The 25,561-nt window shown below is 40.1% G+C and overlaps 1 protein-coding gene across 1 annotated transcript in view; it reads left to right on the top strand.

Annotated features, from left to right (window-relative positions):
- The first annotated feature begins 70 nt into the window (after positions 1-70).
- The window catches only part of RGL1 (ral guanine nucleotide dissociation stimulator-like 1), an 86,716-nt gene continuing 61,225 nt past the window's right edge, over positions 71-25,561 (top strand). The window contains exons 1-2 of the mRNA XM_009324655.1: positions 71-94; positions 911-1,021. Of these exons, the coding sequence (XP_009322930.1) occupies positions 71-94; positions 911-1,021 (135 nt within the window). The remainder of the gene's footprint in view (positions 95-910; positions 1,022-25,561) is intronic.

Genomic DNA, 25,561 nt, shown 5'->3' on the forward strand with positions numbered 1-25,561 from the left:
GGAGCCGGGGCGGCCGGGCGCGCCGCCCGCCGCTTCCCGGAGCCGCTCTGCTCTTCCTCGCCTCCGAGGGATGCTTATCTTCACGAGTAACTGTGTATGTGTGCCTGACACGGAGAGGATGAAGAGAGTGCTCCGGAGAGGGGAGTTAGTTACCCTTTGGAGAAATTCAGATGCATGTTTTCTGTCCGCGTTGCAGCGGCTTGTGCTCTTTTGTACGGTTAATAATCTAGGAAATGAGGAGTCATTGCAGCACATGTTCGGTTAAAGTTTGGAAGACGTTGCACTTTTTTTTTTTTTTTCCATCCGCTTTCTATTATTTGTGAGTTTTAAAGCCTCGACTCTGTAAAGTTTTTTGTAGCTTGAAATAATAGGTTTTGGAAAAGCAAACCACAAGCGCTTTAGATCCCTCCTGTCAAAAGAAATAAAGGGTTGCTGTATTTTAAATGCTTGTTAGCTTCAAAGTTTAAAGGCTGTCTGCCTAAGTAATTCAACAGTTTTAAAAAGTGCAATTCCTTCCATAAATGAAAGGCCAAAGAGATTAATTGCTTTAGAAAAGGGGGGAGGGGGAGGGAGAGAGAAGAGAAGACTGCTAATCAAAACCAAACTATTTCCTTAGAAAAGACTTTATACAACTATTTAAAATATGTGCTGGTCTAGGAAAAATAGTTAAATGGAAAGTCAGGGTATCTTGATACCACAGGAAAGGACAGCTTGCCAAGAATATCTCCAGTGTTCCCTCAGTCTGAAAGTATCCCATATTGCTTTGATTGTTGTATTTACTTTGTGCAGCCCATCTTCTGCCCTCAGCTCTGCGTGAAGCAGTAGAGCACCTGGTGTAGATTGTGGTTAGCAGAAGAGGGAGAATGTTCCTTTCTCTCTTACTTTTTTTTCTTTCCCCTTTTCCTGGCAGAGCACAATTCAGGACTGGGGTGAAGAGGTAGAAGAGGGAGCTGTTTACCATGTCACCCTGAAAAGAGTGCAGATTCAGCAGGCTGCCAACAAAGGAGCAAGATGGCTAGGGGTAAGTAGAGCTTGCGCGATGGCATTTTGGAAGGCTGCTCATGGACTTTGGAGTCTGCTCCTGGGAGCTGAATTCCACATGAATTGTTATGATATTAACTTTTAGCACTGACTGCTCTCACTATTTAAAAAAAAAAAAAAAACCAAAACAAAACACTGAAGTTGTCTGTCTGGGTCATCTGAAATAACTCTCTCCCTGTGTTGACTCTTCCTCTTTTCTTGACATGTAAAAATGATTTGACAAGTTGTGGCCATGGGTCAGATGATACTTAGCACAGAAATAAGGATCTTAGCTTATGGCCTGAGAAGTTGAACATTTAACAGTTATTTCAGATGGGGCTATGGCTCGTTTCTGCTGTTAGGAACCTATCTCAGGTCTCCCAGACAAATAGTCATGGTATTTTGACTAATGAAGGTCTCTGAAAAGTTAGCAGAAACTTCCTCAAAACTTAAGTGAATATAGGTTTGGGTCTTATTTTCATATTGCTTTCTCAGCCGCATGAGAAATTAATTGTCTTCATTTCTGCAAGAATTACAGCTCTGTGCTGTTTTTCAAAGGTGTATTTAAAAGCATGAAGGCTTTAGTGGTAAGTAAAATGAGCTTAAATGCACACGCACTCAATCTGGCATGCTGCTGAGTGCCTTCACCTTTGTCAGGCCAAGTCCCCAGCTGATATAAAATGTCCTCACCTCATTGGAATCAGTGCAGCTGTGGCAGTTTGAGCCAGATCTTCAGGAGGTAGCTATAACTTTCATATTATTTTGTTATGTTTATATATTTTCTCCGGGATCAAAGGCAATAATAGAAGAACTTGTTTTGATGTAGTATCCAGGTTGGTATTTTAAAGACTTTTAAAACTTCCCTGAGGTTTATATCAAATAATTTTCTTATGAAGTTCCATGACACAAAGCAATACAGCAGTGCTGAAACCACAGTCAAGAAAAATAAGCAAATTCTGTCCTGCATACAGATAGTGTTTAGAATCTCCCCTTCCCATGTTTCCAAGAAGTACACAGGGTTCTAATCAGAATGGATAATTTCAAATCTGCTTCCTTTGAGTGGCAGATTTCCCATCTCTGCCTCCTGTTTTTACCAGGAAAAATATTAGAAAGTATTTCTGAGGTCCTGTAAATTTCTCAGCTGGTGGTTTTGTGTAAGACATGGAGATTGTTTTGAATGTGTCTGTGTCCCATAAACATACTTTAGAAAAGTAGAATTTTTTCCTGTTTTGCCTATGTTGTTCCTTGTATGTAGAAGGAGTTTGCCAGGTCTTGGTCATATTCTCAAAGGAAGAGTGCATATGTGTTCCTGAGATCATCACCACAGCTGATGGTGCCCATCTTAATAGGAGGACAAGGCACTGCAAGGTCACGGAAGTGACTTTTGGCTTTCTGTGGCTAGATAGTTTTTTCAGGTCAGAATCGAGCCCTCTTTGTGGGGAAGGAGGCAGTGTGTCAGAAGTCCGCACCTGTTCCAGGCATAAATCGGTGACTTCAGCTTCCAGGCTGGCGCCTTTCACAAGCAAAAAATCTCATGCATATTATTTAAAAATATTTTTAAACATATGGGCTGTTTTTTTCCCTTAAGCTCTTCAGAACATAAAATATTTTAAGCTCTTTTTGTGATCTTGTTTTATTAATGGCTTTATTGTGGTCCTGAAGTCAATAAATAGCCTCTAACCCAGAACATTATTTACGAATAGCCATCCCTGCCCCCAGCAGTTTTGCCTTGAAAAGCATAATTATCTCTCTTATAATTGTCATCAAGTGATTTTTTTTTTTTAATCTGGAGCTTATAGGGTTTTATGATAATTTAATTTTTTTTCTATGCTTTGAAATTCATAGTACTAAATTAATAAGTTGTTGGATTTATCAATGTTGGTCTTAATTTTTTTGATGGTGCTCTTAAGTCAGGCTTAGGTTGAAGACTCAAGGTCAACTGAAGAGTATGGGAACAACCTATTTGTACCTCAGCAAGTATTGAGCCTTCATTGTAACAAATGTAGTAACTCTGTTACTGATTATACCCATGCGTGGATTAACTTTCTAAAAAGTTGCTTTTTCAATGTCAGTTTGTGTCCTGTAAAGGTCTACTTAGGAGTTTGAGCTTCTCTGAGGCACTGAGCTTCTCGTGGTTTATTGGTGCAGGTCAAGTTCCTTGTGGCTTGAAAAGCCTGAGTCTTTTAAAACCTCGATGTTGCATGTGGCTATTAAATATTGTGTGGTGTCAGAGCAGGGGTTTGATCCAGCGGTTCCAGAGTGGTTAGTTCTTAGTGATGCTGCATTTGTAAAGTGATTTGGAGGCGTTTCAGCTGAAAAGCATTAGATGGTAAATTATTTGATGTGTCTAAGAGAAATGCAGATCTAACTGAAAATTTCATAGAACCTGTGGTGAAAGGAATATAAAATGTCTTATTTATTCTACATGTGTTGGGATTTATTACCAATTCCTTTAATTACTGAGAAGCTTGAAATCTTGCTTAAATACGTTCTTGTACAGGTACCAGCAAGTGAATGAGCCTAGATCTTTATGTTTCAAGATGTCTAATAAACCTTTTTTAAAATTCTCTATCCTAAGAACCCATCCAGGGTTCTTGAATGGTTGGCCCTGTAATGAGAGAATGGTCTGTTTAAAAGCCAATCATAAGATTACAGCTTAAGCACCGTAAACACTTGCCTATTTAAATACAGAAATGTCTTTCTTGTGTTTCAAACTTCTACAATCACTAAAAGAAAAAGGCTGTGACTTACACAGTCACCAGCAGTTCCATAACTTTCTGAAGTGTGAAGCTTTTGTATAAACACCAAATCTCTTAGCTTTAAATTTAATATTAGACATCAAAGTATGCCAATAATAGCTACTGTTTTTGCCACTAAATACTTAGTCACTAAATATTTAGTGAAGCTTAAGACTTTAAGCACTACAGTATTATGAAATATTAAAAGCCCTAGTAGTACTGAGCCCTAGCTCAGTATTGTGATAAACTTTAAGAAAAAGCACTGTCCTGACTAAAAAGAACTTGCAGACTAAATATCAAATGAGGCTTGTCTGTACACATACGTCGTCTCAGCTGATGATTGGTATCCAAGACAGTGGTATCAATTTTGCAACAGTCTGGTTTTTTTCTCAAGTTATTTGTAGACATCAAGGCAATGGAGAGTCTTAACAAAACTTCAAAAGTCATATGTAACTTTTGGACATGTTGAGAGAGAATACCTCCAAACACTAGATTCAACAAGAGAGAGCATGAAGGCATTTTTTTTAAAACGAAGTGGGTTTTGGTGTCTCCAGGATAGACCTTGAGAGGTCTCCAGGATCTTGAGAGAGATGATGTGGAGATTGGGAGCAAGCCATGAAGGCCATGGAAACTGAGATACATGGCCTAACTTCTTTGGGAGAGAGAAGGATGGAGAAGTAGAGGTTTGTATAGATGGACAGCACGCTCAAAAGAGGGGATGAGGAGAATGCTTTCTGCAGCAGGCTTTTGAGTGGATGTTCAGCATCATTTTGAATGGCATTACGTCAGGCTAGAGAAAAAGGCATATCGGTAACTGGAATAGAAGGTTTGAGAGTGCAGCAAGGAATTTTAATGATGTGGCTAGAAAGAGAAGGTTGTATTTTAAAACTATGACACAGAAAGAACCTGAAAAATGAGATTCACCTTACCTCTAAGGATGTAAAGACAACCTGTAGGGAGGCTGGCACCCTATGTGTCAAACAGGATGGTGCTATTGTCCGTGAAGAAAAGACAACAAAGCAGAAAAGACAGATTAAAAGTTTAGAGTTCTGTGGGGTTTTTTGATCTTGAACTGACAGCCAGGTACCCATGAAATGAAACAGACAAACTGAATCATACCGTAGCCAGAAGCAGATAAGGACAGTAAGGCAGTGGCTGTAAAAGTAGATCAGCTGCTAAAAACCTGAATTTCTGTTGCCAGGAGCAGTATGCTGACAGAGTATGAATGGCATTGGAAGACATGAACTCCAGTCAGCGATTTATTGTAAACAGTAAACTGAAGAGTAAACAGTTAGTTGAAAGAGAAAGGAAAGAGCAGCAGGTAGAGAAGTAAGTGGAGAGATGGGGGTTTAAGAGGTGAGAGACTGAAAGATATTTTGACTAGGAGAGTGATGGGAGGCAAACGTACAAGAGAAAGCCATATGAGTTGGGATTGGATCCACCGGACAGGCAAAAGGATCAGAGGAGGGCCCCAGGAAAGAAACTTCTGCACTTGTCAAATGGTAGAAATGAAAATTGTTCAAGGGGTCCCTTGCAAAGAAGAACAAGAGCTGGAGAATTTGAGGAGCTGGGACTGCAAGTATGGAATGAGATTAAATTGAAATACTGAAATTGCTCAACTATGGAGTGGACAAAATCGAAGAAAGAGGGGAAGGAAAAAAGGTCTTTCTGGTGAAGGTAATTAGCCTGGTTGTTGTGTTTGTGCCAGATGCCAGTGGATGTATACACTGAAGATGCACCAGGGCTAGGGGCTAGCAGAATGGGCCTTACAGTGATGGAAAGAGAAAAGAATGAATGGAGTAAGACAATAAGGCAGGAAGAAAATGAATGACCATATAAATAGCAAAGAGGCAAGTGAGGGGGTGGTTTAAGGCTACCCAGATGGGTGAATGTTCTTGGCAACTGACAAGAATTGAATCAAGGCAGTAGTTACTCTTGCCAGCTGATTCCTTCATCAAATATGACTGATCCAACAGGAGGTGATGCTTGTGTCAGTGGGGTTTGCCTTAAATTGGTTTTCAGGAAACAATTAGATTCTGTAGAAAGGTAAGTAGAGTAGGTCTGTGAGATGCTTAGCTTTACAGGGGCACACTTGGAAACTGTGGGAAGTATTTGTGAAATCAAGTGGAGCAGGGAGTTCAGATAGTTGAATGTGTGAGCTTGGAAGTTTGCGAGTCAAAACTGCAAACGCTACCTTGACTTCTAGTTTGAATAAGGGAAAAAAAACTTTAAGAAAAGGGTGCAGGAATAATAATCTAAAAAAGATTTTTTTTTTTTTTTTAGGAGTTAGGTTTTGACAAATAGAGAAAAGCTCTTGTCAGCAGAGAAAGCTGTATCTAAGAGTTAAAATAAGAGTTGCCAAAAGTCAAGCCTTACAAACCAAATGAAAACAAACAGCTAAAGGTTTGTCAGCCATATAAGAACAACAACAAGAAGTTTGCTTCACAGAGAGAATGAGATAGGAATTAAAGTTAATCTACATATAACCCAAAAACTAAATAAATTTTTGCTTATTTGCTATAAAGATGACAAAGGTGAACCTGGAGGTTGATGGTAATGATGGCACATGGGACTTTCACATGTCTTTGTTTTGCCTCTGCCTAAAAGATTGATGTGTACCCACACCAGGCAGCTGGTAGTGTCCAGCCCAGAACTACAAAGGAACTGGTGTATGAAATGATAGTCGAGCAGCAGGGAGTTTTAATTCATCTGTCAAGTCAGAAATGACATTGTATGACTGGAAACAGCAGTGGTGCCTGTATTTGGGATGGGGGAGGTGTGATCTAGGTAGGTAGGAGGTATTTGTCTCGCGAAGATAACTGATCTTCTGGATTTAAAAAGGCTGTGGGTTTAACCTGTTTGTTTGTTTGAAAGTCTACTTTTGAAATCACTCAAAAAAACTAGTCTCTTGGAGAGACTGAGGAATTATAAGGTAGGTGAAGGACCTGTTGAAGAAGAGCTGCTGCTGCAGCTCAAGCTGAAAGAGGGACTGTTAGTCTGGAGACAGGTGCCTACGGGAGGTCTATGCGGGTCAGTCCTGTGACTGAACTCCTGTCTCGTTCATTAGGGTCAGTGACATAAAAGCAGAAGCATGCTGATGAAATCTGATGGTCTGGCAGAGGAAGAAAACACCTGGAGGGTGGAAATATCCTACAGGCTGACATTAAGGATTGCTGTAACAGAAGTGGGATGAAATTAAGTAGCACAGGATGCAAAGGCATGTTTGTGAATGAATTAAAATAATTTCTGCTATAGGATGATATTTTTTGTCCTCATCCCTTCCAACTTTGGGTGTATTAGTCAATCGCAGGATACGTGAGCCACCAGCATGATGCAAAACAGAAAAGGCAAATGTGATGCTCTGTTGTTTTAGATTATTGCCAGCAGAGATGGGAAGCATGAACCCCCTTGTAAAGTGTCCTGGCTCACAGTCTGTAATTCTGGTAATTTTTGAGAAAGTTGACTTAAACTGGAAGGGAGACAGGAGAGGACTTTTGGAATCATCAAGAAAATGACGAATATATCTGATTATAATCTGAAGACTATATCTTATTTAGGTTAACAAAATGAAGATTTAGGGAGTATATGATTAATACCTATAAAAAATATGAAGAAAGCACAAGGGAGGGAAAAGAACCATTCACACCAGCTATAGACTGGTGTATAAACTGTTAGAAATTAGAAGAAGTTTCAAATCATCAGAGCAATGAGATAGTGGAGTGACGCTCCAGCAAGAGTCAAGGAAACAAAGAACCCAACAGCATCAACATTGGAGCTGGATCAGTTGGTGAAGAGGATTATAAGGTAATTTCCTTTGATAGCAGAACACAGCATCCTCCAATTGTATGTTTCTAAGCCAAGAGGAAATATAAGAGTAAGAAAGTGTGCAGCAAAGGGGAGGATTGGGGTAGATCATTGATATGGAAGTTGCATTTTTGAGGGAAATATGTGGGAGTTTGTGACAAGAGAAGAAGAGAAATCCAGATGTATAATCAGAGAGAGGGAAGTCGATTGTGCAGAGCTGGTTGTATGTAAGAGATGAAGACGAGAGGAGAGTCCAGAGAAGAGAGGCTGCAGAGAGGAACATTTGGGAGCAGCTACTTTGTGGTAGAAGTCCCCCATAGTCTTATCCAGGCTGATGAAGAAAAGGTGTGGCTGTAAAGCCGTGGTTAATTCAAGGTAGATAGTGGTGCTGGTCTCTCCTGCTGCTGGAGAGACCAGTATGCGAAGAGGAGGTCGCTGTCAAATTTTAGATTTGAAGTAGTTGTTCTAGAGGCAGCGAGAGAAGGGCAAGTCGGAGTGAGGAGTACAGTGGGGAGGGGGGGAGATGCATGAAGAGAGTGCCTTGTTTGTGCAGATGTCTGAATACGCACTGGGAAGCAGAATATGGAGAATTGGGTGCAGAAAAGTAGCAGAGAGGTGTTAGAAAATGTTGGTGTGGAATTGGAGGAGGGGGAGCAGTGGTGTAAGAAGAATAGAGTGGATGCAATGCCGCAGAAAATGAGCTGTGAAAGGCATGGGTGTGGTATGGGCAGATGGACAAGACGATTACAAAATGAAAAGCAAACAAGAGTTTTTAAAATGCTGTGAAGTGACTTTTGTAGACCTCTCTGTTAACTAGCTAGAGTGCTTTATCTCCCTCTTCCAGGGGTTAGGGAGAGGTGGGCGACCGGTGTCCAGCCCTCAAGGAATCTGAGCGAAGCAGAGAAGAATGAGTCTTTGAGACAGGAGGGCCTTCCTAATGCTTGCAAATGTTTTTCCTATTGGAGTCCTTTATCCGGGAAGGAGTGAGGAAGAGACCTGCACTCTGCCTCTGGAGTTTTTACTGGGGCAGGTCACAGGAAATGCAGCCAGGAACGGGAGTTCCCCCAAGCCTCTGTGCACTGGAGGAGGCCTATAGAGACTGTATCTCCACATCTTAAAAGATTGCTAAGCTTTCAGAGCCAGTCCTCAAGCATCATGTTTCTTGCTCTACTGCTGGATGACATAGACTGCTCTTCCTTTCAGTCTTAAATATCCAGATAACAGAGAAATACTATGCTCCCTCATGGCCAGTGCTGCCTGGGGTTTAGTTAGCCATTGGTTACATGTCTAGAGGGGATTTTAGATACGTGTTTTTTTTCTTTCTGCTTTCTTTTTTTGGCTACAGCTGAACTTCTGGCTCTCGGGTTTGTTCAGGCAGAGATTGATTCAAAACATTACTTGTCTCAAGGTGTCTTTAATGCTATAACATTGGGAGTATAGCAGAACATGTACTTCCAAAACTATAAATGAACTGCTGTAGAAGGGTGCTTTAAATACCTTCAAAATTCTGAAAGGGGAAAAGCCAAGAAGTACCAAATCTGTCATTAAATATTTTTGTGTTTTCTTAACACTGATGTTATTTGATAACGACCTTTTCTGAGAATTTTGTGGTGTTTAAAAATGAATTTTGAATGATTGTCTCGCGCTGCACACTGCATATGACCACAAGTTTGGCTTCTAAACACCTCTACAGTCACATACATTGGCAGGAAGCTTGTGTTGGAGAGTTCAGTCAGAAAAACATTACAAAAACGTCTGTCTAACTAATCTGTATCCCAGTTAGGACCTAGGACATAACCTTCTCTTTGACTCGAACAATATGTCAGAAAAGAAGTTTTGGTTTGGATTTTTTTCTTTCCAACACTGACCTCCTAAATACCGGTTGAGATTTAAATGGTGCCTGGAACCATCAACATTTTTGGAACATGAAAAACCTCAAATTTTCTCTGAGCCTGCTCCTGCCCTCCCATATGCCCTTCTGAACCAGCTCTGTGATTTCTTTTTTATCTTACCCTTGGGTCCCAGATGTTCTGGTCAAGTGTAGTTTCCTGTGCAACCAGCAGGCAAGGACTTGGCTGATCTTTGTCCTTGCTGCAGCTTGCTGTTTTGTCTCTTGATTTATAGCATATGTTGGTCCCTTTTTGCTAAATCAGACTCTTTGGAATCAGGTTCCTGCAGCCTGTCCTGAACGCCCAGACCAAGGCCAGGGTATAGTTCTGACCATATGTTTGGCAGAAGGAGAAAAGCAGTTCCCAAGGAGCTGACAGGCTCTCTACAGAAACTGGGTTGCACTATTGTCCACACCGAATGCCGTTTTCTCCAAGGAACTGTCTTGGAGATGGAGAAGGAAGAAAGATGGGGTGTGCTGACATTGATTTTTGCATGGTGGAAGATGCCTGTCAACTGCTAGAGACCCACAAAGAAGATATATAGGAGACTTCAGAGGGAACCGAATGATTTTACCTGTAGGCAGGTACATAGTTATCAAAAAGAAAGCCTTGGCATCTCATTCAGCTTGCCTTTTGGTTTTGAGTAGGCTCTTTCCTCCTGTCCTTTCCTTCAGTTGTGGGCATAATAGTATCATAGCATTGTAGCCCTTATTAACTACTTCTTATGGAATATTTTTCTTCTTACTTCCTGGTTCAGGCACAGATCTCTGTTCCAGGGATATCCCAAGTAGCACTCTGCGATGTGGTCATCAGCTGGGTAAAGGCTGTGTGTGGAACAGACACTCAGAAATGAAACCTGAGCTTATTATGAGTTTTAAAATGGAAGCCTGAAAGATTACTGTCTTTTACTTTCCCAGTTCCAAATACAAAATGCATAATTAGAAGGGTAACAGGCTTTGTAGCACAGTACCATGCTCTCAGTTGAGTTTTAAACCTCCCATTCCAAGCTGTCAAAGGGTGACAGGATGGCAGTGCTTTAATCTTGCGGTGTTATTAACACTAAGTTAAGGCTGTAGGATACTCCTGTGAGGCCACATGGAACTAGGGAGAGAGGCACAGGCAGCCTCCCTTCCTATAGGGCTGTGCAAAGGCATCTCTTGCTAATGATCATTATATTAAGTGGAAGAGCAAGAGATAAGGGAGGCCTCTTGAGCAAATGTTGCTGGGGACTGCACTGTTCTGTTTTTGCACTGGTTGTGTGTGACTGCATTTTGGAAATCTTGCAGCCAGCCTGCTTATGTACGAAAACTTGCTTTTGACATACTTTCAGTTTACCTGTGATATGTAGGAATACAAGAACATCCTGTACTATAATTGATCTCTACTGGGAATTCATCCGATAGCCAGGAGGCCTGTCTTTTTAAACTATGCTTCTTGGATGGTAGAGGTTCTCCCTGAATTGTAGCATCTTAACTGTCTTGCTGCTAACATCACTGAATGTTATCTTGCTTGCTTTTTCAAGAAGAAATAAGTGGAAGGAATAACAAAAAAATCAGCTTGTTCTGCAAAGAAACTGGCATTTTCTTTGTGAATGCTAGAAGATCTAGGTCACTTCTTGGGTTAAAGAAGTGTTGGCAAGGAATGTGGCTATGTGTCATCGGAAAGCCTGGGAGAAGCAGCATACGAACTGGACTGAGATGCTGTAAAGAGAATAGCCCTGGAGAAACCATTAGTTTTACAGTTTTGGTTTTGATGTTTTTCATTTAAGAAACAGGCTGAAGCATTGAGAGCATGTTAGTCATGCTTGTATTTAAATTTAGCCTTGGTAAAGCTAATTAAAAATATGTTTAGTGACAGTGTGTAAATGCATGCTTTGAACTTACATCTTCTACTACTACTGTAAGAATCTATTCTAAATAATAGCCTCCTATAGCCAGCACTGTAAGGGGGTACAGCTGTGTGAAGATATGAGCACGAAGTGATCAGATCATAGCCTAGCCCTGTGAAGAAAATGGGGTTACCTTGTGTGAAAGGGGTAAATGAATGCTAACTCAGCATGAATCCTTTTCTTGTCTTTGTGTAGGTGGTGTGTAGTATCTTGTAAACCAGAGGCAAAATGTGCGTGATGTCTTAGTGTTGTTTATCACCCCAGTAAGATAGTATCAGAGATTGTAAAACATTACCTTAATGAATAAGATTTTTTTGTTTTTTTTTAACACCAGAAAAACAGTGTCCCTCTTGCATTTGAAATGTTATATTCTTAGCAGATTGCTCAGCAGCAAACCTGCTTTTGTCCAGTGGATGTGGACAGGGTTGATAGACCATTCTTTGAACCCTGGGATGGTATTTTTGTTATGTTTTATTTGCATACTTTTCTGTATCTCCTCATAGTTAACACAGATCCATCTAGACTTCATTCCTAAAGGGCTGAGCAGCTGACCAGTGATTGTCTCCAGGGTGTCATTGTGGTTTGCCCCTGCAGTCTCCCAGAACTTCTTTTGCCCTTGATTCACCTCCAAAATGCTCTCTTTTCATGTTCGGTGGCCATACAAGCTCTTGAGACATGACTTGTAGTTCTTCATGGGTGGTACACCAGCATTTAGGGCTGAACTATAAAGTCTGTGTTATGTTTTTACACTTTCTGGAATAAGAATTTTATTGAGATGTATGAGAATGTGGGGTGTTTTTTGGTTTTGGTTTGTTTTTTTTTTTTAATAAAGTTTTAAAGCTATAGTGAGGAATTCTATGTTTTGGACATAGAAACCCATTTACTATTTATGGAAATCACTTTACCTTGGACCAAAATGAACTCATGCTAACGCCTGAATACAGCTGCACTGTAGTTCAGTTCAGCACCATGTCACCAATAATTTAGGGACCGGAAGGAAAGTAAAAACCTATCCAAGTGAAATGAAAATGATCTTGCATTCTTACAGCATCTTTCATCCAAATGACTTTCAAAGAATGGCCACAAATTTTCACCAAACAGACTATGTGAAATATGTTGTAATGTAACAGAGCACAAAAGTACGAGTTGGGTGGGACTTAAAACTCAGCAGCGATGCTGTTGCCTCGGAGTTGGTAGAGTTCCCCTTTATTGGGGGAGGTGGGAAAGAGAGGAGAAGAAAGTGTTTCTGGGACAATGTGACTTTAAAAAGATTATTTTTTTGAGGCTGCCGAAGAGGTTGAAGCATTAGAAAAAGTTCTGGGGGAGATGGATTAGCTGTCAAAGTTGCATGGTAATATTTATGTAGTGGCTTCATAGTGTTATCACACAGCTATCTTCTCCTCATGTGGCATATATGCCTCAAGGAGCAGCTGCTTAACAATGCACAACAGCACATTGAAACAATTTAGGACCAGAAATGAATTAATTAAAACCGCCTGGGGAGAAGACCTGGACTTCTGAGAGTCCAGAGTTCTTGGAAGCATTCGCCAACTGTGCAACAGCAGTTGCGAAAGCAAGCTCAATTATTAAGCTGTAGCAGAGAATGAAGGGAAGCTTAGAAGATACTACTAAGGAGATTACAGTAGCACCTCACTCATTCCTGATGTTTGTTCCCTCATCTCAAAGATAAGAGAACTAGAAAAGGGATCCACAGATGGGAAAGGATTGCCAGCATTTGGAGACACTGAGAAGGTGAGGACTGTTAAATTTGTGTCTTAGTGCAACTAGGGTTGATGTGGAGGTTTAACAATAAAAGCATTTGTTAAATCTTCACAGAACTGGGGCTCGATACTGGCGATGAATAGGAGGATATAGTGAAGGCATTTAAAACAGTGAGTGGAGAAGGGACGCTGTATCTCCAGGGAGTGTTTGGTGGGTTTGAAAGCAAGGGAAAGAAATATGTAATTTACCTTGCATGTAATTAACCTGAAGGACTCGCTGCTGGAAGAAGTAATTGAGTCCAACTGAGTCTAGAAGGATTGAGAAAGGATAGACATTTATATAAATAATGAGAACAAATGCATGAAGGAAATTAACTCTATCCCTGCCGAAACCAGCACAATACTACATGAGAATTAAAACACAGGACATGTAACATTTTGTGATTTAGGTATAAAACAAACATGTCCTGCAGTTGAGAAGAGTCTTTCCCTTTAGACTGGTTATTCTGTATGTTATGGGTGTTATTTCTTCACCTTCCTCTATACCATCTGGCCATTGTCAGAGGGAAAAACTTCTAGTTTAGTTTAAAATGACAATTATTATGTGTTGCTGTTTATAAAGTTCTGGTTTCAATTTGTTTGCAGCAAATATTTAACGAGGCAGAATAAAATTGAACACAGGCACTCATAAAAAGAATCATGAGAACTTTAATGTCCAGAAGATGTCAGGGCCATATTGCAACATAGTATGGGAGTTTGTTGTGGGCCTGTTTTCCAGCAGTCCTGCAATCTCCTCCTGGTCAATGAGAACTCTGGGTGCTCAGATCCTGCTTTTTTTGTGAGTAAAACAAAAGTCTGCATCCTTGCTGTTTTAGACTCTGCGAATGTAGGAATCGTGTGGGTTGCCCTTTGCTTTACCCCATTCAACTTCATAATAGCCGCTTTAAAAATAAGGCAGCAAGAACAGAGTATGGTACTCTACATGTGGTCTCATCAGGCCTTTTATGCAGTGGAAGAATAATGTCCTTTGACTTGCTTTGGTACCCTTTATTTATACTTTGCAGAATTGTTTGCTTTTTGTTGCTGCTTCCAAGAGTTGTGCTGAAAGATTTAATGTTCTGCCTACTCTAACCCTTCAGATCTTTTCTCTGATCTGTGTGCCACAGTGTGACCTTTGAGGGTGGTATTTTCAACAGACTTTTTTGCTGGCCTCTTACATTTCTCTACATTTAGTTGCATAAGCCATCTGTTGCCCATCAGAGTGTAGCTGCTGTTTAACAGCTTTGGCAATCAAAATGAAACTTTGGCAGCCTCCACCTTAAGTGTGAAGCTTTCTGCCATTTTGCATGGTAGCAGTCATTAACCTTTTGCTCTGTCAGGTTACTGGGTTACAGTTTGATGGAGTTTTTACTTGTTCCTCTTTGCCACCAATTTGTGTCCAAATACCAATTTATGTCCAAATTTTTGTAATCATTTCTCTGTAGCTCAGCCCTGCATCAGTACAGAAGTTACTGCATACTGCAAATACTGAAATTTGTGGTGGTGGTCCCTTAGCTGCTGCTGTTCCACTTGTCTCCCATGACTTAAAAATAACGTGAAATCTTCCCTGAGAATAAACTGTTTGCTGTGTGTGATATTGAGCACATGAATTATTATGTATAATGGCCCTGTCGTACCAATTTGAGGACAATTGTGATGCTGGATTTAGAAAGGTGCTGCCAGTCAGGAGTCCCATGCTCGGTATTCATTAGTTAATGACTCACTCTGGGGCTTGAACTGACCAACTTATCTTCTGGGGTTTAATTTTCTCACCTGTAGTATACTTAACGATTCATTTTGCGATTTAGTGGTCTGAGAAGCGTAGAGGCAAACTCTTGTGCTTTAATACGACTGCGTAGTATTCAAACCTGTGAGAGAGAGAACTCTTCTACTGTGCCAGACATGCAAGAAAAGTTCTGTAGCAGAGCAAGATCCTCCTGATATGCCCTGTGACTCTGTTGTACAGTCTTTACCATTGAAATGTTAGAGAGCAATATATTCTGCTGCTTACAGCTGCAGAGGCTTGGCTCTTCTAATCCCTTCTGTGAAGAGAAAGGGTGTGTTGAATGCAACACCAGCATTTATCTCCTCCTTCCAAAAACCTTCCAGCAGGACCCCAGTGCACCACACAGCACACGGAGGAGTGCCTCCCCTGTGAAGTGGGTTGCAGTGGCTTCAAGTGCTGCACGGGTCTCCAGCTCATGGCCTGTGGACTACAGCCGGCAATGCTGCCACTGAGCCACAATGGCACTAATAAGGTGTAGGCATTTAAAATGTTTTTGCGGAGTGATCCTGATATTATATTCTATTCTTTCATCTATTTTCCTCTTATGTTCTTCCCACCTTTTTGTTCTGAAAGCAGTTTAAAGGACTATTTTCTTTTCCCCTCCCACCCCTTCAGCTGCTTTGTACAGTTGCCTTTCTCCTTATGAAGGCTCAACTTTTCTCCCAGTCAATAGCTGTTTCTTCCTTTCTAGGGAGTCCATGGGCTCTTTGTGCAAGTAAAACAACATGTTTTTATTATAAAGTGGCATTTTCTATTGAAAGGTCTCAGAATTATTGAACAATATGGAATGACTGAATGCTTTGAGATGTGTTCAAATTATCATAGCTATTCGGCTTCAAACTGGAGGCTTGTGATAGATCTCACGTAGTAGCTGAGACTTCCTCATCTCAGTGACTCCTTCTGACTCGTGAAAATCAGTAATCTAAACTTCTGAGTATCTATATATCCTAAAGCAGAAATAGAGCATCACATATTAAAGAGCTATCTAGGGTTTTATTTCCTCCTATATATAGTTTATGCCCCACATAAACTTGCATAAAAGCTTGCATGCATTGAATCATATTGATTTGACTTAAATCAAGTGCAGAATGTCCTTCAGTTGTTTGTAGTATTCACCTGGATAAAACTTACTAGATGAGGTTGGTAATGTTTCAAAGCTTTGTTGGTGTTGGAATGCAAATGACAAGTCAGTACAACCTTAAGGGTTAACTCTGTTGTCTTCAGTGCAAAAGAGATTAGTTAACTAAATGTTCCTGAGGTGCGTTTGGAAGCCAGTTTAAATATTACGTGCAAATACAACAGAAAATGATTATGAAGATATGCCTACGCATCCTTTTGTCTGTTTGCTTGGTTTGTAGTAATCTCTGGCTCTACCTGCAGTGCATTTTATATTTTTAGAGTAGAAACCCTTTAGGGCAGGGATGGTGTCTTACGTTTTGACATGGCAGCCATTGTGCTGCTGTTGGAAATGTTTCATAAGTAACAATAATGTATTTCATTTGGAAGTCAGATCTTACGCTTTTGCATTCCTCCCATTGAGTGCTTCAGACTGATTCTGGCTGTGCTTTCGGTCTGCTGGCTCCCTGTAGCATACAAAATGTGAATGAACTCTTGCACACTTACTTAAACCATGAAGCTTGCATTCTTCTTCATGCAAAAACAGTCGTCTTGTTCGGGAAAACGTCAGGTGGCCATAGAGTTAGAACAGGACAGAGAACAACAGAGGTATGCTATTAACTCCTGATGGGTAATTAAACAACAACCGGGGGGGGGAAGAACAGACAGTAAACGTGGACGATTTCTGTTTTATCTTACAGCCTGACATTTTTTTTGCTCTTTCTTTCCCCCTTACTTGTAAGCTATACTTTGTCATTCTGACTCAATACCTCCACATAACTATGTGTGTTTTGATTTGTGTCCATTGCCTAAGGATTTAAGTTCAACTGCAACATTGCATTCTTAAACTGAAATACAAATGTCTGCAGTGGGTTCAACACCAGCTCACACAACCCATGCTGCTTTCTGCTGTGTCGGAAGAGATGGGTTAATGGCTGGGTGCTGTAGTTATAAGAAGGCAGTAATTTGTGTAGGTATGCAATATGTTTAGTTGCCATATGCTTATGCGGTTTGTCATACAAAATGCAGAATTTGTCATAGAGAACATACCTGTAGAATCAGCACAAGGATGTTGCCATCACAGGTACGGTACATACAGTCATGCATGTAGTCGTACATAGACACTCCCTTTCTCTATATGTGTGTGTATGTGTACAAGAGAAGAATCCTAAGAGATTCCATAATCTGATCCCCTGTGATGTCTAGATAATATAGTAAAAATGCAGTTCGGCCTGAACTAATGATTGAACTAATATTTTTGGACTCTTTCAGCACTTAAATAAATGTTCAAGCTGGTAACTCTTAATATTAGGTAACATTAGCTTACTATTACTGCTTTTTCTACTCAGACTCCACCCTGGAGAGGTCTCTTAGTTTCAAAACAAAGGGTAGTAAAAAGCACAGCCATTGAAATGAAGTTTATAATGCAGTTTAGGTATGTATTCATGCTGTGATCATAAAAATGGTTTTCTTACTGCTAACCTATTTCTTTTATAAAAGATAAAAAAAGGTTGGCAATAGAGATTGCTCACAGTAATTATTATGAAACATGTAACAACATTTCCTGGATATTTTTTCTTCCACAAAAATACCTTATGTTTCAAGTTCAGTTTATTTTAAAATCTGAATCAGTCTTCTCCTAAATATTTTCTCCTCTGTCAGAATGCGTTTAATTTCCCCACACCTACCATTTTATTTTCCAGCTATTCATACTATTAAAATCTATCGCTCTTACCTTGCTGTTGATACCGAGCGCAGTAGCAGTTTACACTGATTTCCTGAGTCAGTATAATTTTAATTTCTGTGTACTGTTTGAGCAAGCTTTACAGTGTGAAAGGAAAGGCAACAATACAATTAGGATGAATAACACCATTTTGGATTATGTAATGTGCATTCATGCTACCATTAGGCAACAGAATTATGACTTGTGGCATCCTTAAACCCACTTCGAGTTCAGCAGTGTTGCCTGCTGTCTTATACAGGATGTTCTTTGTTTCTACTGACTGAGCAGAAAGTGATGATGAGCTCCACAATTAAATTAAATAACATTCCTGGAAGGGGAAAAAATTGTGATACTTTTCCTGTGAAAAGTCACACCATGTTTGACTACCAGCAATGTAGGTACTGGTGAAAAATGGTCTTTACGTTTCTGAATGGTCAAAATACAATTTTTTCATGTCGACCTATAATTTTCATTAAATGGTGTGACTCTCGCCACATTAAATGTCTGTCTGTGTTAGGGGTAATATCAATCATCCCTTCTCTTTGCTATACTTGGCATTTATTAAAACATGACAGCATATTTTGTTTTAGCATTTTTCATGAAAGAAGCATGGCAAATGGCTTCACTGACCAGTGTTTCACAAACAGAATTTGTATAATAGCTTTGCTCTGATATTTCTTAGAGTAGACATAGAGATGTTGTCATCTTTAACATCCAGACAGCTTATAAATACGAGGATAACTGAGAATTTTCAACTTCTGTGCAGTGGGGATGTCATTGGACTGATATCATAGCAGTATTAAGTGGCATCAAAATTCAGTTGTACTGGAAATAATCCTGTGCTGTCTAGCCTTGTGTCAAAATAATCAAGGGTCATATAACCATAAAATAGGGAATTAGGGAGATGGGAGGGGACGCAATACTAAAATTGCAGTTATGCAGTAATCGCAGCATAAGCATTGAGGTGGATGAGACCAGGACATAAGGCGTGGGACAGGGTTATATACCTTGAAGGACAAGGCTTTTGATTTCAAGGCAGACTATGAGTTATTTATGGGCTTGAACGATGACTTTAGCAGCTGTATTTTTTTATATTTGAGAGAATATTGATGTAGGTGACGTGGCAAGAAAGGTCCAATGTTGCAGGCCTTTGAAATCTAGATTAGTTTAAAATAGGAGAAAGTATTCTGTGTAGAGGCCATAGTGTTGTCACATGTTGTTGAATCAGGTAACTTGACTTATACTAGCTTATACAGTCTGCCTTGTATAAAGTTCTTTCATATTGGTATACAAAAGGAGTCCTGGAAGGATGAAAAGGGACTAATATGTGCTTTTAGGTCAGTAATTTAACCTAAGATACTTAACGTATTGAAGTGAGGAAGGTAGTTTATTACCTGTGCGTGTTCGTGTTTGTTAGAAATGCTCTTAAAGTTGGGAAGTTGACATGGCCTTAGCCATTTATGCCACGTTTCCAGAGTTCAGTTAGCTCTTCTGCAGGAGATTTACACACTAAGTGTATTCCATTATGTGTATTCAACCTGACTGCTTACAATGCATATCAGTGTATCATGTCATTTAACAAAAATATCACAATGATTTTTGACAGTATTCTTTTTTCAAGTTCATGCCTGGGTTTGTACTGCTACTTGCTTGCTGTGCTCTTAGTTGTTGGCTTGTGACAGCATTCTGCAATCACTCGGTAACAGTGCAAAAGCTAAGGCCATGTGAAGGTCTCTTCTGTTGAACGCTCTCGTGTCTCAACTCTGTATTAAGATCGAGACTGACTGGTATTGTGTGACACTGGCAGGTGACTCCTCCAAAGACGGTAAAACGGGTGAGGAGGAACTGGGGAGAAGTTTTCATTTTGGTAAGAGACGGTTTGTTTTCAAGTTCCCAGTAGACCTTACAAAGAACTGAGCTGGGATCTGGCCTTTTGAGCTGAATGCATGGATTTGTCACGTTTTCAGTTGCCATTTTTAGCTTCCACTGCCTGCTTGTTGCAACAAAACTGGGTTGGTTTGGTGGTCTTCTACATCTGCTGTATGGACGTGGTGTAGAAATGATATTGCTTAGTTTTATAGAGTACTTGTCATCTATGGACTCTGAAGTACTTTTTAGGGGAGGTCAGTGTTAATCTGCCCTTCCATAGCTGGAAAAACTTGAGGCACACAGAGGTCTTGCATGTGGCTCTGCCGAGGGCTAATATTACCACAGCTTGAATTTCCAGAGAGCTAAGACTCTCTTGAGCCACCTTTGAGGACCTCCTAAGAGGGACTCTTCTTCCTGCAAGACTGTCATCTGAAGAGCCAAACTCCTTACCATCTGCAGTTAACAGATGTTCTGCCTTGTGCAGCTAAAATTTCTGAAATTAGTTAAGATCTGTGAGCAGAGAAAATAGTTGCACTTCTTGCAAAGTTCGGCCAGTAGTTCTGGCTAAACTTAGTAGTGGCCAAGTGCATATTTGGCTGTGTAATCTGATTTGTCTGAAGTTTTATAGATATGGATGATATTAACTTCTGGGGTAGTGAACAGTAGAAACATCCTGCTTGATTATGCTGTGTTTTCAGATAATGATAATTGAGGCTTGCATTCTGTATGTAAATATAATATTTGCTGTGCTATGAGCCTGAACCTCTAAGTATTCCTCAGATAGAAGGATACCTATCATTGTAATCTATAGTCAGGATTACTGAAAGCTGTTTCGGAGTCAAGTGAAATATTTCAGCTGTCTGCCACCTTTTGTACTATTTTTCCCCACTCAACACCCCTTCCTTTCTCCTTTATGGTTCCTAGTAAGTAACTCAGCCTGGGAACTGTAAGCAGGCTTTGGCACCTGCAAATTTCCAGGACAGATTGGAAGCAGTGAGAGTGTGGGGAGGGAGGAAGAGAAGTTAAGATAAGGGTTGTTAGCAGAAACACTAATTCCTATTTACTGTTTCTGGAGCACAGGGGAATGGCCCCAGCTGCCTATTTCTCTCTCTTAGGGACCCTCTATAACCCATACCTGTAAAAGCTTTTATTAGTTTTGACAGTTAATCACTGACTGTTTTATGCAAGTCCAAAGACTCTATGTAGAGCTCTTCCCTCATGGAGACACTATGTAACACTTCCTTTGTCTCCAGAACTCAAAATATTTTAGAAAATGGGCTAATTTTACTGCCAAAATGGGCAATAAAACCTATTTCTTTGCCTTCGTTCTGGTGCCCTACTCACTTAGCTGTCTATTATTTTGAGTATTTATTTACTGCTCAGTTTGGTGGTTGGACATTTTGGTGTTCCTATGCACTGAAGAGAGGAGGACACTGAGTTTTACAGAAGTAATTCTCCTCTAATACAGAATGGCTTTGGAAAGATATTTAATATGGGACACATTTGTTTGCTGGGTTAGAAGAGTGTTTCTAGTAAATGTCATTTGATGACAGCTATTCATCAAACAATGTAAGATGCACATGACTAAGAGTCTTACCTGACTTACTGGTTTCTTTTTCTTGCTTTTCTATTTTAAATTAGGAACTTGCTAAGCTTCGATGTCCAATCAAGACCACCACAAGGAATAGTTATACATACGTATTATTATGAAAATAATACGTCTCTGGCATGCTTAAGAGCAAACAAGATTGTGGTGACCTGTAGAACTGTGAAACACGACAAACAAAAATGAAAAGGGTTTAAGTAATCTGATGTTTCAGGTTCAGTTAACTCAATGAAGGCAGTAAGTCAGACGAGAAGAGGGTGGGAGGGCTTGTCTTGATTTTTATTAAAAGTCCTGCTAGAAAGGGAGGTGAGAATCAGGATAAGAAGGACTTTTTTGTACGTAGGAAACAATGACAAGGTAAGTGCATAAATCATACAAGATAGCTAGAGATGGAGATTTGAGGCTAAGCTGTTGGGGCAATTTTTGGTCTCTTTAAAAAGCTTGTATGTTGCATAGTGAACCCCTCGGAGGACTTGATTCTCACTGAATAATATGGCTACATTTCTTTGCTGCACAGATGCTTCTAAGAAGTGGGCCAAATTCAGAGGAGGAATTTATATGTTCCCATGGCTGAATAAGTTCCACCATTTGTAAGAGTTGGACAATGCCATCTTAATGTAGACCTCTTTGAAGATTCAATTTCTTAATGCACTTGCTTAAACTCCTTTAGATGCATGCAGCGAGAGGTGATGTGTAAATTAGGCTGCTTTTGCTTTGATTAATTTAGAGCTTGTCCCACATAGTTCACCGATATCCAAATGAGTCTAAATTTGCATAACTTCAGAAAGTGTGAGAATGCACAGCTCAGCACCATGGTATGCATGTTGTTTCTTATTTTCCCCAGAGTGGCTTTAAGTATCTGCAAGGTGCTTGGGTGAAAGGGTTCAAACTGAGCAACAGCATTTGTGTAAGAGGTGCTTTTCCCTCCCCTAAATCTGACTCACAGCTTTTGTTACTGTTTGCCAGCTCTTCAGAGAGATACCAGCCAGGCTGTGAGCTCTAAGGATACAGAAAATGAGAATGCCTTTTGTATAATGATCATGGAATTAATTGGTCCTGGAAACTCTGGGTTGCTGCCAAGAACGGTTATTTATGTGGTAAGAAAGGAAAGGAAAAGGGTGGAGCTTTGGAAATCCAGGAATACCCCTAGCTGTTGGGTCATAGGAAAGAGCTCATAAAGTTATTTTGGCTTCTGAGTTTGGTGCAGTCAACATGCAGAATTCTGATTTTCAGCAGCATCCAAAATGAGGAAATGAGAGTTAGCGAAGTGGAAATAAAATGACTGTGGAGCTCTCCACAGAGTTCTCTCCACTTCACTAAATCCACTCTGTGGAGCTCTCCACAGAGTTCTCTCCAAGTGCACTGTATGATAAAAGCAGCTGCTCCTGCAAAGGCAAGCATCTATGCTGCCTGGAGTCTGCAGGCTGCAAGAGATCCTACCTCTGGCCACCCAAATCCTGCATTTCAAGCCACGGTTTCCTAGACTGGAAATTCTGCTTCAAATTCAGAGTCTTATCTCATGCAAGCTGTTTTCCAGGCTGACAGTTCTGCAGAGTGGAAGACAAGGACAGAGAGGAGAGCAGTGGGATGCAAGGCTCTTAAATACTGCCAGCATTGCAGAACTGATTGCAAGAGGAAGCATGGATGTGTACACCCGAGGGCCTACCCTAACGACACTTGAAATACATAGGACTTCATTTGATAAGCTTAGTCCAGTCACCGCTCTTTCTAATGTGCACTGTTATGTGGTATTGTTAGTGCAAAATGACCAGTTTTCACAGTTTTGGGGTTATTTTAAATGGTCATGTGGTGGGGACGGGAGGAGTCAGCACAATGTGTGCAAGTTTGAGTCAGTTCAGCATGATTGTCAGCTGCTGAGGGTTTTATCTGTCAATATATGTACAGGACAATCTTGCTTTCTTCCTTTTAAGGGGAGCAGGCTCAATTATAAAGTTAATTAAGATCACTGTTGGAAGGAAACGCTATGTCAAATAAGTTGTTAATATCTTTGCAGTTGTTCTTTACAAAAATACTTGACTAAAGTGATTAGGAGTCTTACGTAGCATCTTGAAGACATATTATTAAGTTCTGTGTGTTTTTGCCATGGAATCCGGTTGTTCTTCAAACAACTTTTCTGTTTCATCTGTCTCGCTACTTTTTTTAAGTGATGTGTGACTGCATGTTAAGTGAAGGATACCTTAGGTCTTCCTTCTCTCAGGCTGGTGTTATGGATGCTTGTATTTCTGGAGCTTTTGAAGATTAATCATTCCATGATTTGACTATTCTCTGCCCGCCCCCCCCAGGATGAGTGTAGATATTAAAGGTTTATGCTGGAGAGCCTGTGTGTAAGAAAGCAATACTAAAAAAAAAAAAAAGGGGCAAAATCACAAAAAGCATCTTATTCCTACTCTAAGAACGTTAAAGCTGATTCACATTAAGGCAAACAGTGCAATAAGACAGTCATTCTTGATTAGAGTGCCTTATAGTTAACTTACAAGTTACTGCACTTCAGGCAGTTTTATTCCAACATAGGGTGTCTGTCCGGTAAGTTAACAAAAATAGGTAGAGTGGAAAACTCTCCATCTGGAAGAGCTGTAAGTTTCAAGGAAAGTCAAAAGCATTTCAAAATCTGTCAAAATCAGTAAAAATGGAGTTTAAGAGACACTAGTTAGTTAGGTGCTATTGAAAATAATTTTGCAGAATTTCTAAATAAAACAAGTCTTTACTTAAAGTGATAATGTTTTAAATTACTAAGCCTGAAGAATATTTGATAACCCATTTACTTATTGTTTATCCCAGATGTTTTCTTTTGGTATTTTTTTCCAGTTTGCCTAATGAAAAACAATTACATCGATTTCATTCCATGATTCTCACTTTCAGAATCTCAACAGATAATATTTGCATTGGAAAAAAAACCCTGCAGACCAGTGGATTTTTTTTGGTAAAAGTGATTGTTTCCAGTGGTATTTCTGAAATAATGACTACAATTCTGTATGTCATTATTTGGGTAGCAACCTATTTTGGTACTGTTCAGAATTTGAACTATTTTTTCGCCTTGAGTCTCTACTCCCTCTTGCTAGGATGCATCATTAATTTAGGAGATGGTGGAGTTTATAATTAATTCATAATCCCATTGAAGGTTAACAGGTAGTGTTTGTACCTTTGGCCCACGAGGCTGTGGGATCCAGAACTGTATTTTGGCTGTCAAACTGAGTGAAATACCTGGCAACTTTGGAGCATGTGGAGGTTTTGCTTTATTTTCCTGTCATGGGTAGGCAAAATGGGAAGAAATCAGCATATCTCGGCCAGTTCTTGCCGAGAAGGACTGATAGGAAACGGAGATTGTGGTATCGAAGGTTGCACACCGTGTCTCACCAGATTCATAAGGGAGTGTTGTTTTTACACACCTGGTAACAAGCTGCTTGTAACATAGGACCTGCTTGCTTAAGCCCTGTATTCGTGGCTGTTGCAGAAAGAAGACATTTGTTGGATATTATGCTGATACTCATATCTTTTCCTCATCCTGCAATTGTGCGTGTGGCTATCTTAACTTTCACAATGCCTTGGTGAGTCAGTGAGATTGTGTGTGGGTTCAGGAGTCAGCCTGTGAGGGGCAAGGTCAGGACCTTAATTGTAACCAGCTTGGAACCGAATTATAGCTCCTTCAGCACTGGGCATCTGCAGCTGGTTTTGGAGTCGGTTTGTGTTTGAAGGAACTTTTTAGCTTGAATATTTTTTAGTCTGCGTGGAGCTCTCCTGTTTCAGCAAGAACTGTATACGTGGGTAATGTTTTGTGCTGTATAGCTGTAAGATGATCGCCTTAAAAGAAAGTGGGCCCCTCTGAAGGTAAAACATTGCAGAGGAGTAGTAAAGATGTTAGAATTACACTAGATCAGTACCCGTACAACCTCAGAAAATAAGGACTTGGAAGAATATACCTCAGTTCAATCTTTGTACATTTGCTTTTGAAAGATGCTGTCTATTTGGTAGGAATCTATTCGCTCATCAGTTACACTTGCAGATTATCAAGGCCATAATCCATTGCCTGAAAAATCAAAGTGAGACTGATTTATTTTATGTCTTTTAAACAGACTATAAAATGCCATTAGAGGACCAAGAAAATCTTACTGAAGCCCTGAGATGTTGGGGTCTAGCATCTTTGTTAGACTGCTGGACATGTTGTTGAAGGAGATGAATGGAAGGAGCTGGAGAGCCTTTTTTGTTGTTTTGATGCACAAAACACCGCAAAACTTCTGGTGGCTTTAATTGGTACCACATAACAGTGATCACTGTGTGCCACTGTCAAAACTTGCAAAGAGCTTTAGGAACATCTTTTAATAGCAGTACATACAGCATTCCTCT

This window comes from Pygoscelis adeliae, unplaced genomic scaffold (assembly GCF_000699105.1).
Source record: "Pygoscelis adeliae isolate BGI_AS28 unplaced genomic scaffold, ASM69910v1 Scaffold126, whole genome shotgun sequence".
Lineage (NCBI taxonomy): Eukaryota > Metazoa > Chordata > Aves > Sphenisciformes > Spheniscidae > Pygoscelis > Pygoscelis adeliae.